Consider the following 14,150-nt stretch of genomic DNA (forward strand, 5'->3'; position numbering starts at 1 on the left):
GAGGGGAGCGGGGCGGCCCCGCCGCTCCCGCGGGAGCTCCGCGCTGCCCGGCGGGGAGGGAGAGGGGCCCGGGGGCCGCCCGGGAGGCGCGGAGCGGCGGCGGCCGGTGCGCACCCCGCGCAGCGGGGAGCGGGGCCGCGGGGTGCGAGCCCCCTCGGGGGCAAGGCAGCCGCAACGAGCCGGGGAGGAAGAGCGACGGCTTTCGAGCGCCGGTGTCGAGCAGAAATAGGCTGGTAGAAACGCGAGAAATGACGGCAGAACACAAAGCGCAAATTACGTTATTTTAAAAGTTACGCACCCCCCCAACCCCCCCCCCCGAGCGAGGGGGGCGAGGAAAGGAAAAGGGGGGAAAGGGAGAAAATAGACAGGCGCCGGTTGAAAAGTTACAGTAAATAAATGTTTCAGATCAGAAATAAAAGCATGTCTAAAGTACGCACGATTACGAGATGACATCTGTTAACAAACTCTCTACGGCATTGCTATTTAGTAGTAGCTATTTAGTAGTAACAATAATAATGATAATATAATGATAATCACCTCTTTATGGGATGGCACCTTGATCCTTAATATTGTCCAGTGTGTAAGGTCAGTGTGCAGAGGGTTAGGAGAGGAGAGGGCTGATTTTTCTTAAAGGGGCAGATCAGGGGAAGGCTGTGATGGTGCTGGGAGAGAGGAGGGGGGAGAGATAAGTGGTCTGAAGAAGAGGATAGGACAAAAAAAAAAGAACACCCCCCTCAAAAAAAAAAAAACCCGATGATGATGAATACATTGGAAAGTTTTTTTGGCCCTGGTGAGGTGTCAGATTGAATGCTCTGTGCGCATGTGCGAAGGTGTCCAAACTGACAATGCTTGGGAGATGAAGATAGTGTGTAGCTGCTTCTGGGCTCAAGGAGGAGGAGAGGAATCCACAAGCCGACACGATGAGATCCAAGGCGCGGGCGAGAAAACTGCCCAAAAGTAGGTCCTTTCTCTCCCTCCTTCGCGTACCCCCTCGGCGGCGGCCGGGGGCGCGGAGCCGGGCCGGGGGCTGCCCGGGGGCTGCAGCCCCTCTCCCTCCCCGCGGCGGCGGCCAGCCGCGCCGCCCGCCCCGGGGGCGCGGGGAGCGGGGGTCCCGCTCAGCTCCGCGCCGCTCCGCGCCCCTCCGCGCCCGGGCGCGCTGCAGCGGGGCGCGGCGGGCGAGCGGCGGGCGGCGCGGGGCCGGGGGAGAAAAGCGAAAGTTAGCTGGAAGTTGACGAAAGGGGATAGCAACTTTTTTTTTTTATTGAGTCGTTCCAAGTCTTGTGAAATAATATTCCTGGCTTTTGAAATAGTGGGCGCTAGAGGTCTGCGTTTGGCATCTGCCTGCGAGAGCCGGGGAGACTTACTGCTGGGGGGGGGGGGGGGGGGGGGGGGGGGAGAGAGACGGGCAGAGGCAGACGGGGGGGAAAAAGAAACCCTTCTAGTCTCGGGAACAATTACCGAGGAGAGGGAAGGAAGAGAATTTGTAGCAAAAATGGATCCGCTCTCAGTGAGGGGCTTTGGATTCGCAGGTCCAGAGGGAAGATCCTGAACGCAGCTCGGGTGTCCCAGCTGGGGGTTAAGAAGGTCTGGGGGAGGGGAGTGTGGGGGAGTGTCTTTAATTTTTAATTTTTAAAATTTACTTGGGGGTGGAATTGCAGCTCGTAAGTCTCGCGCAGCTTTTTCCTCCGTCTGCCACCGGACCCTTTTCCTTTCTTTCTTTCGAATCGTTTTTAGCCTGGACTCTCGGAGGAGCGGAGCGGGGCTCCCTCGCCCCCCGCCCCCGTGGGCTCCAGCCGCCGGCTCCGGCCCCGCCGCCTCGCTGTTGGGCTCGGTGAGGCGGAGGGTCCCGCTGCCCGGGCAGCCTCCCTGTACTTCTCTACTGATATTATTACTATTACCATTATTATTACTTAGTTTCTGTTTCGCTCTGGCTCTCTGCGAAATATCTGGAGGCTGCAGAAGTTCCCGCGTAGTCCGCGCCTTGCTAGACCCCGGCTTTGGGCGCTCGGAGAGTAGCGGCGCCCGGTGCGCTGAAATCGCGGGTGTTTTCTCCGGGAGCCGGCCGTGGGGTGCCGTGGGGCTCCCGTAGTCCCCTGCGTGCGGGTGCGGGCCGTGGCCGCTCGGAGGGGAGAACCCACCCCCCCCGGGCAGCCCCCGGCGCCAAACGCCGCTTTGGGTGGGCCGTCGGGAGCCCTGGCAGCCCCCCGAGGTCAGCGGGCGGCTCCGGTCCCGGCCGGCTCCCTCCCGGCCCGGTGGGGCTCCCCGGCCCCGCTCTCCTCCGGTAGCCCCGCGGTGGCCGAGCACCGGCCGCTCCGCGCTTGCCGTTTCACACCGACGGGGCAGGGAGCGGCCACCCCCAGGCCCAAGAGCTCCTCTTCCCGCGGCTACATCTCACCGTGCGCTCCGTTAGGACCCCCCCCCCAGCTCCCCAAAGAGCCCCGCGCACATGGCTGCGCCGCTCCCGCACCGCCCGGCCCCGCCGAGCCCGCGCTGCTCGGAGGCGGGAGCGACGCTGGCCGCGCAGCGCTGCCGCGCTCCTCGGGCGGCTCTCTTGCCATTAATCCTGGGATTTGGGGTTTTTTGATTTCCAATAAACACGCGCTCCAAACGCCCCCGTTCAAATAACTTTTTTGTTTGTTTGTTTTTAAGTCATCCCTTATTGTTTTAGGTTGTTGAGAAGAGTAATTTTCATCGCTCTCTTGGCTGTGAAAGCGAGCTTGAATAGTGAAATACACTTCTCTTTTCCCTTTTTCTTCCTTCTTTTTGCTCGTGCAAAAGGCACTCGGTTTTTGCAGATGCGTGCCCGTGTGCGCAGCGCAGGGCGCGGGTTTTTGCAGATACGTGTGCAGGATAGGGCGCGGGTTTTTGCAGATGCGTGCCCGTGTGCGCAGCGCAGGGTCCGGCCGCGTTTCAGCGCGGGTGCGAGCCCCCGCTCGCCCCGGGAGCTCTCCTAGCTCGCTGGCGGTAAGCAAGCTCCTGCAGCTCGCGGACCTGGGAGGCTGTCGCAGCCCGGACACCTCAAGTGCCGGGGGGACGAGCTGGGACTCCTGCGCCTGGAAGCAGCCTCTTCCCTTCAGCAGCAGGAGCTGCAGCTGAGGAGCCGCCGGCCGCCGAGCGAGCGCTGCTAACGCACACTGGCAGCGCCTGTTTGGAAGGCTGAGCTCTGATTAAAATCAGGTGTTTAATACAATACAAGGCCCAACGGTTTATGGGGCTTCAGCTGAGGATTTTTTAGGTATCACAGTTCAAAACAGTAGTCCGAAGCTAAGGTTTCAATATCCCAGGAGTACGCGTTTGCAAAACAGATTAAACACGGACACGAGTGTGTGGATCTTGCTGCATTTACATCGGCAAGGTAGCGCGGGCGGCAGCGACTGCCCGAAACCCCGCACCTCCCGCCCTCCCCGAGCGCACCCCGCGGCCCGGGGGGCTCCGGCCGCCCCCGGCGTGGCCCCCGCGTGTCAGTGCGTGTGCGTGGCCCGGGGGAAGGGGCAGGCTGGCGAGCCCCGCACGGCCGCGGTACCCGCGGCATTAACAGCACGATATGTTGTAGAATTTCATTTCATTGAAGACTATTTTAAGCAGATGCGAGGCTCCGCTGGGAATTCGGCTCCGTTACCTGACTTGGGAAGGGGTCGGGCGTGTGTGCGCGCGCTGGGGTGGGGGGTTTGGGTGAAATTCTCGGGGATTTGAGTCCGGCTCAACCGGACTAAAGGCAGGTACCGGCGGCGGCGCTGAACCGGAGACGGGAATTATTTTCGCTCGCCTTGTCGCTCCCCGGGGGTGGGAGACTTTCGGGGGCGGTGGTTGGAAATCAAGAGCTGGGGCAGGGTGCGAGGGGGCGCAGGAGCCCCGGGCGTTGGGGGGAGCCCAGGTGAGCACCCCGCACCCCCCCGTTCGTTAGGGGCCCTGCGGGGGCGGGCAGGTAGGGCAAGGCCAGGCCGTGCCCCCGGCGGGCCTCGTCCTTCAGCGAGAAAATAAAAATATTGGCGACCGGGGAGAAGCTTCTGCGATAGCCGACGGGCTCGTTTGTGCGGAGGAGAAGGGGGGAGCGGCGAGCTGGGCGCTGCTGGCCCCGAGCAAGCCCGTTCCCGCTGCCCGCCCGCGCTGCGCCCGCACAGCCCCGCTGCAGCCCCAGACCAGGCGCGCCGGCCTCTGCTGGGCTCGGCTTCTAAATAAGCGTTCGCGCTGGAAACCGCCGGCCCGTATTTCTGCGGTCCCGCTTGCTTTTCGTTCTTAGGAACGCGACAAAGTCGGAGTTTTAAGTCTGAGTTTTCAGACGGAGCTGTTGCACCCGCCCGGCCGGGCTGGAAGGACGGGAAAGCGGTCGGGGATCCAGCGCTGCCCTCCCCACCAAGCGGGGTCCCCGGTACCGGCTCCCCGGTTTATGGCTTCGCCTTCGGAGAGGAGACGGCCCGTTTACTGATTTTATTATTTTTTTTTTTAAATGACGGCTGCTTTGCTGGTGGAGGGAGCGGGGGGAGGTGAGCGCGGAGGCCGCAGCCCGGGCACCGCAGCCCGCCGTGCGGCTGCGACCCCGCTCGCCCGGGCGCCACCGGCACCGGAGCACGCGGAGGGCGAACATTTAGGGCGGTTTCGGTTCCCCCCCCCCCCCCCCCCCGAACCTGCCGCCGCTTCGGCCCCGTCTCTCCCGAGGTGCCCGGCCCCGAGCTGGAGCCGGGCTCCCCGAGGGCTCGCTTGCAGACGGACAAACGCACCCCGGGAAGCCGCGCTGCTGCTCCGGCGGGGCGGTGCGGGGGTCCCGGGGCCCCCTCCCTGCCCGCCCCCCCCACCCCGGGGCCGCACCCCCTCCCTGCCCGGCTGCTCTCGCCGAAGCGGCTCCGCGGGTTTGCGCGGGGCCGGGGCCGCAGGTGCGGTGCGGTGCGGAGGCGCTGGGTCCCCGCCGCCGCGGCTGCTTCGCCCTCCCCCGCCCTGCCCCGGATCTGTTCAATTAGGCAATTAGGGACGCCGGGCAGGGAAGGGGGGGGCTGATCCGCTAATTAAGGTGATGTGTAATTAGCGCTTCAACCAAAATTACCGAGGATTTAAGATCGGTTTAGTCTTAAAAAAAAAAACCACCACAAAAAATCCAAATTCTACAAATATAATTTATCAATTCGCCCGCCCTCCCCGCTTGATTTATTTCAGCAGCGCAGGGGGAACAACCGCAGCGCGCTCTGAAACTGGGCGCATGGGAGGAATGAGTTGGTTACTTGGCGTGGGAGAGCGTCGGAGCTTGCCCGCAGACCGGCAGGCTTCAGGTGCCAAAGCGCCCGGGCTGAAGAACACGCAGAAATCGGGGATTGAATTTTGGCCCCCAATAAAGTCGATGCTTGTAGGTGTCCGCGGAGTTTGTGCACGAATTGCGTGTGATGTTTTATCCACGTGCGTTTGCATCACAGGGCATTTGCCTGTGCATGTGTAAATGTAAGTGTGTACGGAGCATCAGAGAACGGTGCGTTATTCCCGCTTCACTAAATTCCCGTGTCCCATAAACCCACCGTGCGGGTGGAAAGCCGTGCCTACGCAGATGTTTGTCTGTTGAGCCGATAATGCACAAAGATCTTGTAACACACAGGAAAATCACGGGTGCTGTTTGATCATAAACCAGTATGTTCTGCGCAGAAATCGTGACTTGTATTTTTAAAACTTTGTTTAACAACAAATAAAGCTGCCTTATTTTTAGACTTTGTTTTGGGACTGCAATATAAGTTCAGGTTCAGCAACAGCAAATTAGGTCTTTAATGAGCTAAGGGGAAAAAAATTAAAACGAGTGTTATTTCTAAAGGCTGCTATGAAAAATACCTGATGAAGCCACTGAGGTCAGAAAGAGCCAAGAACTGCTCTTCTGCTCCCCGCGCAGACAGGCACCGTCCGACGATCGGTCATACGTTACTAGTACAATAAGACTGAAACGGGCAGGATTCCGAGCTCTCCATCGGGAGAAAGCCAAGCGTACCTGAAACACACACGATCTCCGCTTGCTTCTAGGCAAAATGCAGTGCAGGAGCTAGGATTTCACAACACAGGAGCAGTGTAATTCATCGCTGTTGCTCGCTGTAATAATACCCCAGCTCCTCAGTCGGATGTAACCGTTCCGTGACCGGTGCTCCAGGAATGCTCCAGCCTGCTGCACAGGGGTTACACCTGCCCGCATGGGCTGCGCTGCTGCCTGCACAAACAGCCTCGATTGTGAAGCCAAATACCTGAAGCAAATGACAAGGGAATCTTCTGTTTCAGAGGGAAATAGCCTTCTGTGGCGTGGCTGCCTTCATTAATGCTTGTAAAGCACCCTGAGATTCTCAGAAGGAAAGGCCCTATTGAGCAAAAAGTCTTATTATTGTTATTATGGCTATGATTATTATTATGGTTCATATATTTTATAACAGCTCTGTACGATTTAGTACAGTGCTTCAAAGACAAAGGCCTAAAGAAGTTTGCAAACATTAATGAGGTAAGGCTCAGGAGCCACCTTGACGGCGGGGAGCGTCTTGTTTAGTTCTGGGGTACAGCTGGGGAAGTGGAGGCAGCGTGTGATGACTTGCCGGAGGACCCCCGTCTGCTCCTGCTGACAGGATCAGGAAAAGAACCCACATTTTTCAGACTTACTTTTGCCCTTCTAACTGCACAATTTGCATTCTCTCCATTTATTATAATTTTTTCCCTGTTGCTGTAGACTTACGATGTGAGAAATTGTTTATCGGAAGAAAAATCTACATTTACAGTCTAGGCTTTTTCTGTAGTGCGAGGCTGATGGCACAGACTGTGCGTGCTCTCGGTGGGCCAGGGCAAGCTCGTGCTTTGTTTCCACAACTCAAATGCTCTCCCACTATTACTGCATGTGTTTATTTTTTTTCCGGTTAGAGATTATTTAAACGATAAACTCGTGCAATTCTGAAGGAACGCTAACTGAAAGGATCAAAATCTTGGCCGAATAATGATTTTCTCAGCCTATTTCCCAAAAGATATTTTTAATCCTGTTAGGGGTAAGTAACCGGCATAGCAATAAATACGTATACATGCAGTGTCCATTTGCAGTTAAGAATGAAGACATCTGAGGGATATGTGCAAACACATTTGTTTCCACTCTCTGGATAACAGCCTGTTGATATGTCAGTACTCCACAGCATTCCACACCAAAATTACTGCTGTGTTTTCTCATCTCAAATATGCCCTCTTTTTCTGGAGGAATTTCAGGTCAGGGATGTTGTAGTGGAAAAGATCTATGACCTTATTATTTCTTTTATTTTCCTAATGGATTTTCATGCATCACCGCTACCTACTCATGGGCTGTTTATTTTTATTTTTATTGCAGTAGGTTGTGTGTTATGTGGCGTCCAAATCTGTAACAGAGTGTCCCTGTCCTGAGGAGTTTTTTTTCCTTCTCTTCATTCACTGAATGATGTGACCCTCTTTGCTAATAAAAATGAAATATGACTTTCATCCCCGGAATAAGTGTACTTCTTAGTGCTTCTGAATGCTCATACCCTGAATAAGCAGCTCGCTGCCTTTTTATTTTTGTAATTGGGAAGAGACGTCCCTGCGGTGAGGGTCGTGGTGTGTGCTTAACGTCGGTAGGTAGGGCTGGGATCTGAACTCCTCTGCCATGGAGTAAAGCGCTTCTCTGTGCGGAGGTAGCAGTGCTCGGTGCTCTGTTCAGCAGCGCCTGGCGTGCAGGACGGGGAGAAAGGAAAGTTTCTCTTCAGAGGGTGGACACGAGCTCTCCTCATGTAGCCCCAAAGATCTGCTTCGCCCAGATTTATGACAAAGTTAGTAAGGCCTTTTTTTTCCTGTACCGCTGAACCCACTTTTGTGCTGCAAACAAGGCCACTGGTTCTCTTGGGGAGACATTTTCCAGCTGAAAATGGACTGAGACAGCCAAATTATTTCCAGTAGGCCACAGAATAATGCTTCGATCGCGGTAAATCTCAGTCTCAGTTGAGCTGGCGTGGAAAGACTTCATCTTCTCTTAACCATTTGCTTTTTGTAATACCAGGGACAAAATCAGGGGAGGCTGGACCACGGCTCTCCAGAACAGAGTGACTGCACAAGCATTTGGGGTGAAATGTCAGACCAAAATAAACTGCGTGGTGATTTATTTTTGTCGTGATGGCTTTACATCTTTCAGGTGTTTTGCTTTAAGTTAATATTTTGATGTGGTAGGTTTTTGCTGGTCTGTTTTCTTTGGCTTACGAACTCTCTCACCAAAGCTATGAGACACAATGCCCTGGCGTCAGTTATTGGGATCAATTTAGCCATCATTGCTAGATAACGCTGTCAGCCCGTTTGAGATACGTATTTGTTTAATAGTTAATGTTCTGCACAAAATACAGAGGGTGGGGAGAAGTCAGACTGTAGTGAATGCTCTGCTTATTTTATATCCACTATAACTATTTTTGTCCATGAAAATTGGCTTAATTATATCAATGGAATGTTTCTTTTTCAATTCTGTATGCAATTAGTCCATCTTGCTGGCTGCAATTTATTTTAATAAAAAAATAAACCAGTGGCGTGTTCAGTTCCTCATCCCCTGGGGACAAATGCGATTGGTGTGTTTAATTTCATTAACTACAATGCGGCCTACTGGAAAAATGTATAAAATCAGCTTTATACAGCTTAAACACTGGCATTTGAAACAAATCATTACTGCATTAGCTGTCACACTGGTAATTCTAGAATCCAAGACAAAAATATTATAGCTGTTTTTATAACCCTCTGCAAATACACTGTTAAAATAATTTGTAATCATTTTTTAAACATGCCCCGATGTTTTTAGTTAAAATATCTTATCACCACCAAAGAAGGTTGGCTATTCATTATCGCATGTATGTTTTATTGAATGATTCATAGGTTGCTTCCCCTGTAGAAAGCCCACGCCCGCCTGCCCGAAGCTCCCCAGTTTGAAGATGGCCTGGCAGTACTGACACACGCTGCCCTGCGCGTGTTCAGCCGGCTTCGCCTGTGCCGGTTTGCAAGCCTAGCTTTTGGGAAGGCAAGTGCAAGGAACAGCTTTTCCTGGCGGCGCGGATTACGAACCTCATGAAATTCAGCATCATTTCACATACCACCTCCCCCTTCGACTAGCTTGTCTTTATACGCTACCCAGTGCGCAACACCTTCTTCAAGGAGTTCTGAGTATTTCTTTGGTCTTCTGCGGGTGGGAGGGAAAGAGGGGAGGGTGCGTGCATCCCTCCCCGGTACGTTCCTGAAAACAGAGCTCTGTTGTGGTTCCGAGAGGTTGTGGCAAGGGCCAAATCCAGCCTGCCTTCAGCAATGCGGGGCCGCCCCGGGCTCAGCGGGACTTCGGCCCCGATAGCGGGGGGCAGAACTTGGCGCTTTATCTAGCTCGCAACTATATTTCCCGCGCTTCGTTAGACAAGGTATTTTTCAGATGCCGTGATTTAGCCACCAACCTGTTCTTTACTGTTTCTGTTAATACGTATGTCTTTCATATGTAAGTGCACACGGTATTGGCTTAAGATGCATGTATAATCAGTGAATAATGTTGAGCAGAACACGTGTGCCTAATTCTCTTCTGTGAAAACTGAGGTTAAACTGACAAAATTCAGGATTTTTTTTAATTTGAAAATGGGAGGCCAGATCCTCGACTCATGTAAATCAGTATCAGCATCAATGAAACTAATTTTCACCAGCTGAGGACGTGACCCAAGAGATTGTGTGTGTATGTGCATAAAATACACAAATATTGGTGTATAGCTGGTTTAAGGGGATGCACTTTTAGCATCTGCAGATCAATATCCGATGGAGAAATGGAGCTTGGGATTTTTTTCCTTAACTTAAGGAATGATCAATTATATAACCTCAGCATATTTTATACAGATTGCTATTTTCTGAAGCGGCATGGACTTTCTTTCCAATGAAGTAATACGCAGAAGATGGGCCGCGTTGGACATAAGCCATCTGTTCCCTTGCATGCACCGTGCTTTTATTTTTTTTTTCCCTTCCACCGCTGTCATAAACAGTAGTTAATTTTCTTTTCCATATCTTTAACTTTATAGCAGCGGTGTTTTGGTAGAAGTGATATCGCATTATTGTTTTATTGGTATTACAGAGGGGAAAAAAAAAATCAGCTTTATTTCCTACTTGATATAAAATCACTTCAGGGGGACTAAAGAAGCTAAATGCGGTTTCCCTCGTCAGGCTGAGGAAGCAACCGGCTCTGGAGGAAGGCAGAGGTAGTGCCAGTGAACCACGTAGCGAGGGTGGGGATGGGACCACGACTGTGTTTCTGTTGGAGCCTCGGGCGGCGGGGGTGGCTGTCCCCTGCCTCGCTCCGGAGAGCCCAGCCCTGCTCCGGGGCTCCGCAGGACGTGAGGGGAAGCTACAGAGTGGGGGAAGAAAGAGGTTTTTTCCCTCAAGGCTGCGTAAACCTTCCTCGCAGAGGAGCTTTCCCCGAGTTTTAGGCACAGGACTAGGCTCAGGCCAACTCCGCACCAAGAACTGGCCTCCAGCGTAAAGGCTATATTTAGCACAGGTATTTATTCTCTCAGCCCAGCATTATTGTGCTTTGAGTATGTGATTCTTTGGCTGTAAGAAAACGTGGAAAGTTGGATGTGAAGTGTTGCTCAGAACATGGAAAAGTTGTAGAACCGTGCCGCAGTGGAACTGGGGGTGGGCTCCTGCGCTGCTGCTATTAAAACAAAAACCCCACCAAACTTGAGCGTATTGAAACAGTATTACCTGACCAGAGGTTGGTCTGAGGTGCAGCAGAAGCAGGAAGCGTGTTTTTTTGCTAAGCTGATGAACTGACTTTACCAGCTTAAGCAAATAATTTACCCTCAGCTTCTTCATCTGTGAAATGGGAGGGATATGCATACCTGCCTTCGTGATTTCTGGATAAACGTATCGCTAGTGATCTTTGTGTTTGCTCCGACTCCCACTGAAGCCGTTGGGATGTTTTTGCTCAATTTATGGGATCAGATTTTTTTCTTTCTTTTGCAAGTTTCAGAATTGGCTAAAAAATCTTTTATTCCATCTCAGATGCTTGCTAAAAAAAAAAAAGCTTTTGTTTATATGTAGTCTGGCATTTTCTTTCCTTTCAGGATAGTAAATACTAAATATTAATTTACGCGATTCGCAGTGAATGGACCTTTTGGGCTCAGTCATGTAAATTAATTTTTAAATGGCTGTTCTTGAAGTTCATGTGGTATAAAATTGCTTTACAATTTTTTGTCTGTTTATAGAAAAGGACTGGTTTCATTTTAGATTTTATTACATAAATGTGAAATAAAGAACACGCACAACTTGCAAGTGGTCATATATTTTATTTTAGAATTATCACATAGGAATAAAATAAATTTAAATCCCTACATGGCACAACAGTCACATTTAAAAAGCAGTTGATACCTCATGGAGGGCTTTGAAAAGCCCTCTGCTCAGAAACAGTTCTGCTCATATATCCCATATATAACGAATAAAAAACAGATCTTTGTTACTTTGGGAGTTCTTAAATTCTTCCTGCTAGAATACTCTTCAAGTATTTATCCAGATAAAGTTCAGAACGGAATTTCGTTCTTTGTCTCCTGTTCCTGATAGTATCTATCACGGAGTGACTTTGAGCCACACAAAACCGGCGGCTCAAGGTGAGCCTGCAGGAAATCCAGGTGGATTTCATGGACGTGTCCTTAAGGGGGATGCCTGAAGAGCTCCCGATGCTTCCTCAGGCTGTCGGAGGTGCCTGCTTTCCCAGACACGGACAGATTCTGTGCTTTTAAGGCCCTTTAGGCAAATTCTAGTGCTTCCTCAAATTGTTTGTTGGAGGGGGGGATGTTGCAATTATTTATCTATCAAAAAAGCACGCACCTTTGAAGCAAAACGGATATCAGTCTGTTAAATATGCCTTGGAAAACCCACTTCTGGATCCTCTGCAGCTGTTCAGACAGGCAGAGAGGTGACTGGTACAGATGTTAAAGGCCTACATGTTTCAAAGTACGTATTTAATTTCCTCTTTAAACTTACATTTTACTTTTTAACTCCCATTTCAGATAAAACAGCGCTTTTTTTTTTGTGCAGTTCCTCAGTTAATGTGTAGATTTCTGCGTCCTGAAAGAACGCAGAGGCTTGGTGCAAACAGTCACATGCGTAGCCTCTAGCCATAATCAGAAAGTGTCTTGTACAATCTGGGAGTCAATACTATAGCTAAATATTGATTTACGTAATAGCGCTGTCTGTTCCAGTAGATCAGAAAAAGGAGCCGCATTTAACACCTATCTATAAATCTATTTTTACCCAATGGACAGTAACTGTGTGTTTTTCAAAGTATCGTTGTTTAGCAGTTTGTGAAATAAGTCTTGAGGTGTTAACCACAGAATTAATTCTATTAATTCTGTATGTCTATGGCCATGCCATCTGGGTGACTCGATCATACTGGGGAACTCTGCTTCTTGGTGGGACAGCGGTGGCAGGACGTACCTGCTCGGCTTGTCTGGGGAAGCTGAGGCTCTCGTAGGTCTGTAATTCAGCCCAAATCACACACCTGGACGCTGGACACAGGGCTCAGAAATGGCCCTCCCTACCCTGAGTACTTAGAGACTTCCCCCATCATTTACTGAAGAAGCCAGTACTTTGATAAATGAGGTGGGGGAAGAGAAGGAAAGAACCACCTATGGAAGGTTTCCGGAGCGTTGCTTTGGGTTGGAACTCTCCTTCCTTTCCTAATGAAAGCACTGAGGGCAGGACTTAGGGCGGTTTGTGGCTCCTGTCTAACTGAAGGCCAGGAAATAGGAATTCCATGATGGACGTTTGCCTTTAACCTTGTATAGCTGATAGCTGGCTTAAGGGAACTTTCACCATAACGCGACGTTTACTCTCAAAAAGCAGCATTGCAACTTCACCGCTCCGAACCTGAAGCCTGGTGAAGTTCATGGTAGCCTTTCCATTGACTTTCCTGGACTTTGGAGCAGGCCCTCAAGGCACCAAACTCTTTGGGACATCAATGCTATTTGCATATAAAGATTTTTCTTATATCTGAGTGTGTAGGTAATGCTCATTAATGATTAGCTACCAAGGATCTGGTGTAAGATACACCTATTTCAACAGATGAAATCAGCTGTGCCTTTGTCTCAACTTCTGAAGTCCTTTTCCTGATGTGACCTGGCTTTTAAAGTATCGATAAGCTAATGGTTTTTTTACCCGTAAATTGAAGAGCTATACGCCTGATTCTTCTCACACAGCCTAGAGGAATGTGTCTTCACTGCCCCTTCAGAATCCTAGTATAAATGGAATAATCCCATTCCATAGTGACAGTTCAGTAACTGAAGAGACGGCTTTGAGGACTTCCCTGTCAATAGATATATGCATCTCCGGTTCACGGTCGCAAGCTGTAGCTACGTAAAGGGTATTCTTCTTGTTGATAATGATGGATTCTTAATCTTTCTTTTTAGTTCTTTCAGTGAAATTCCATCATACATGTTTGAAATGAGAAGAATCCCTGAAAACACAGACAAATATCTAGCTGCTGGTCTATCTATCTAGAGACTAAATATTGGAAGAGTGGTCATTTAGATCAATCTTGTGCCTCAGTGCTCACATTAGAACAAAAAAAAAAGGGCCACTCTTGAAAAATTACTGAATTCTCCTTGCAGTGTCAGGTTCCAAGATAATGATGTGTCTGTGTGTGAAAATATTAAATTGCAATAACATGCAGAGCGAGTGGCTTTCTGAATGGGGTATTCAGTTCACAGCTTGGACTATACATAAAGCTAGTGAGTGACAGAATACAAATGGTGTCATAAAACATCAGGGGAATTTACAGCCAGTCTCAATCTTTTTGATCTATGTTCTATCTATGGAGCTCCCTCAATCTATCTATCTTTAGTTAATGAAACAGTTAAACATATTTAATTATTGATCACTGTTTAATGTCAAGAGTTATCAAAACAGATTACGTTTCCCCCCGCGCACACTTAAAGGTATTAGGAGAACTCCAAGTTGTACGTACTAAAGTCTGGGATGCTTCCTGTCCAAAGATAATGCCTTAAAGCACATCTCTGCCTGTAGATGTTTTTAAATCGCGGCTGTCTGGCGAAAGCGCAGACCCTTTCGTTTCTTTGCCTGAGAGCATGCTTTATTTCTAAAACTTTGCTTGTTTCTTGCACAAACTGCTTTTATTCTTTATAGAAAAAAACCAG

General features: G+C 50.4%; 1 protein-coding gene across 3 annotated transcripts in view; it reads left to right on the top strand.

Annotated features, from left to right (window-relative positions):
• The first annotated feature begins 833 nt into the window (after nt 1-833).
• Nucleotides 834-14,150, top strand: part of PRDM16 (PR/SET domain 16) — a 350,029-nt gene continuing 336,712 nt past the window's right edge. For all 3 annotated transcript variants that reach the window (XM_075114016.1, XM_075114019.1, XM_075114017.1), the window contains exon 1: nt 834-957. In XM_075114016.1, coding sequence (XP_074970117.1) covers nt 921-957 — 37 coding nt within the window. In that variant the 5' untranslated portion in view covers nt 834-920. The remainder of the gene's footprint in view (nt 958-14,150) is intronic.

Source organism: Phalacrocorax aristotelis, chromosome 19 (assembly GCF_949628215.1).
Source record: "Phalacrocorax aristotelis chromosome 19, bGulAri2.1, whole genome shotgun sequence".
Lineage (NCBI taxonomy): Eukaryota > Metazoa > Chordata > Aves > Suliformes > Phalacrocoracidae > Phalacrocorax > Phalacrocorax aristotelis.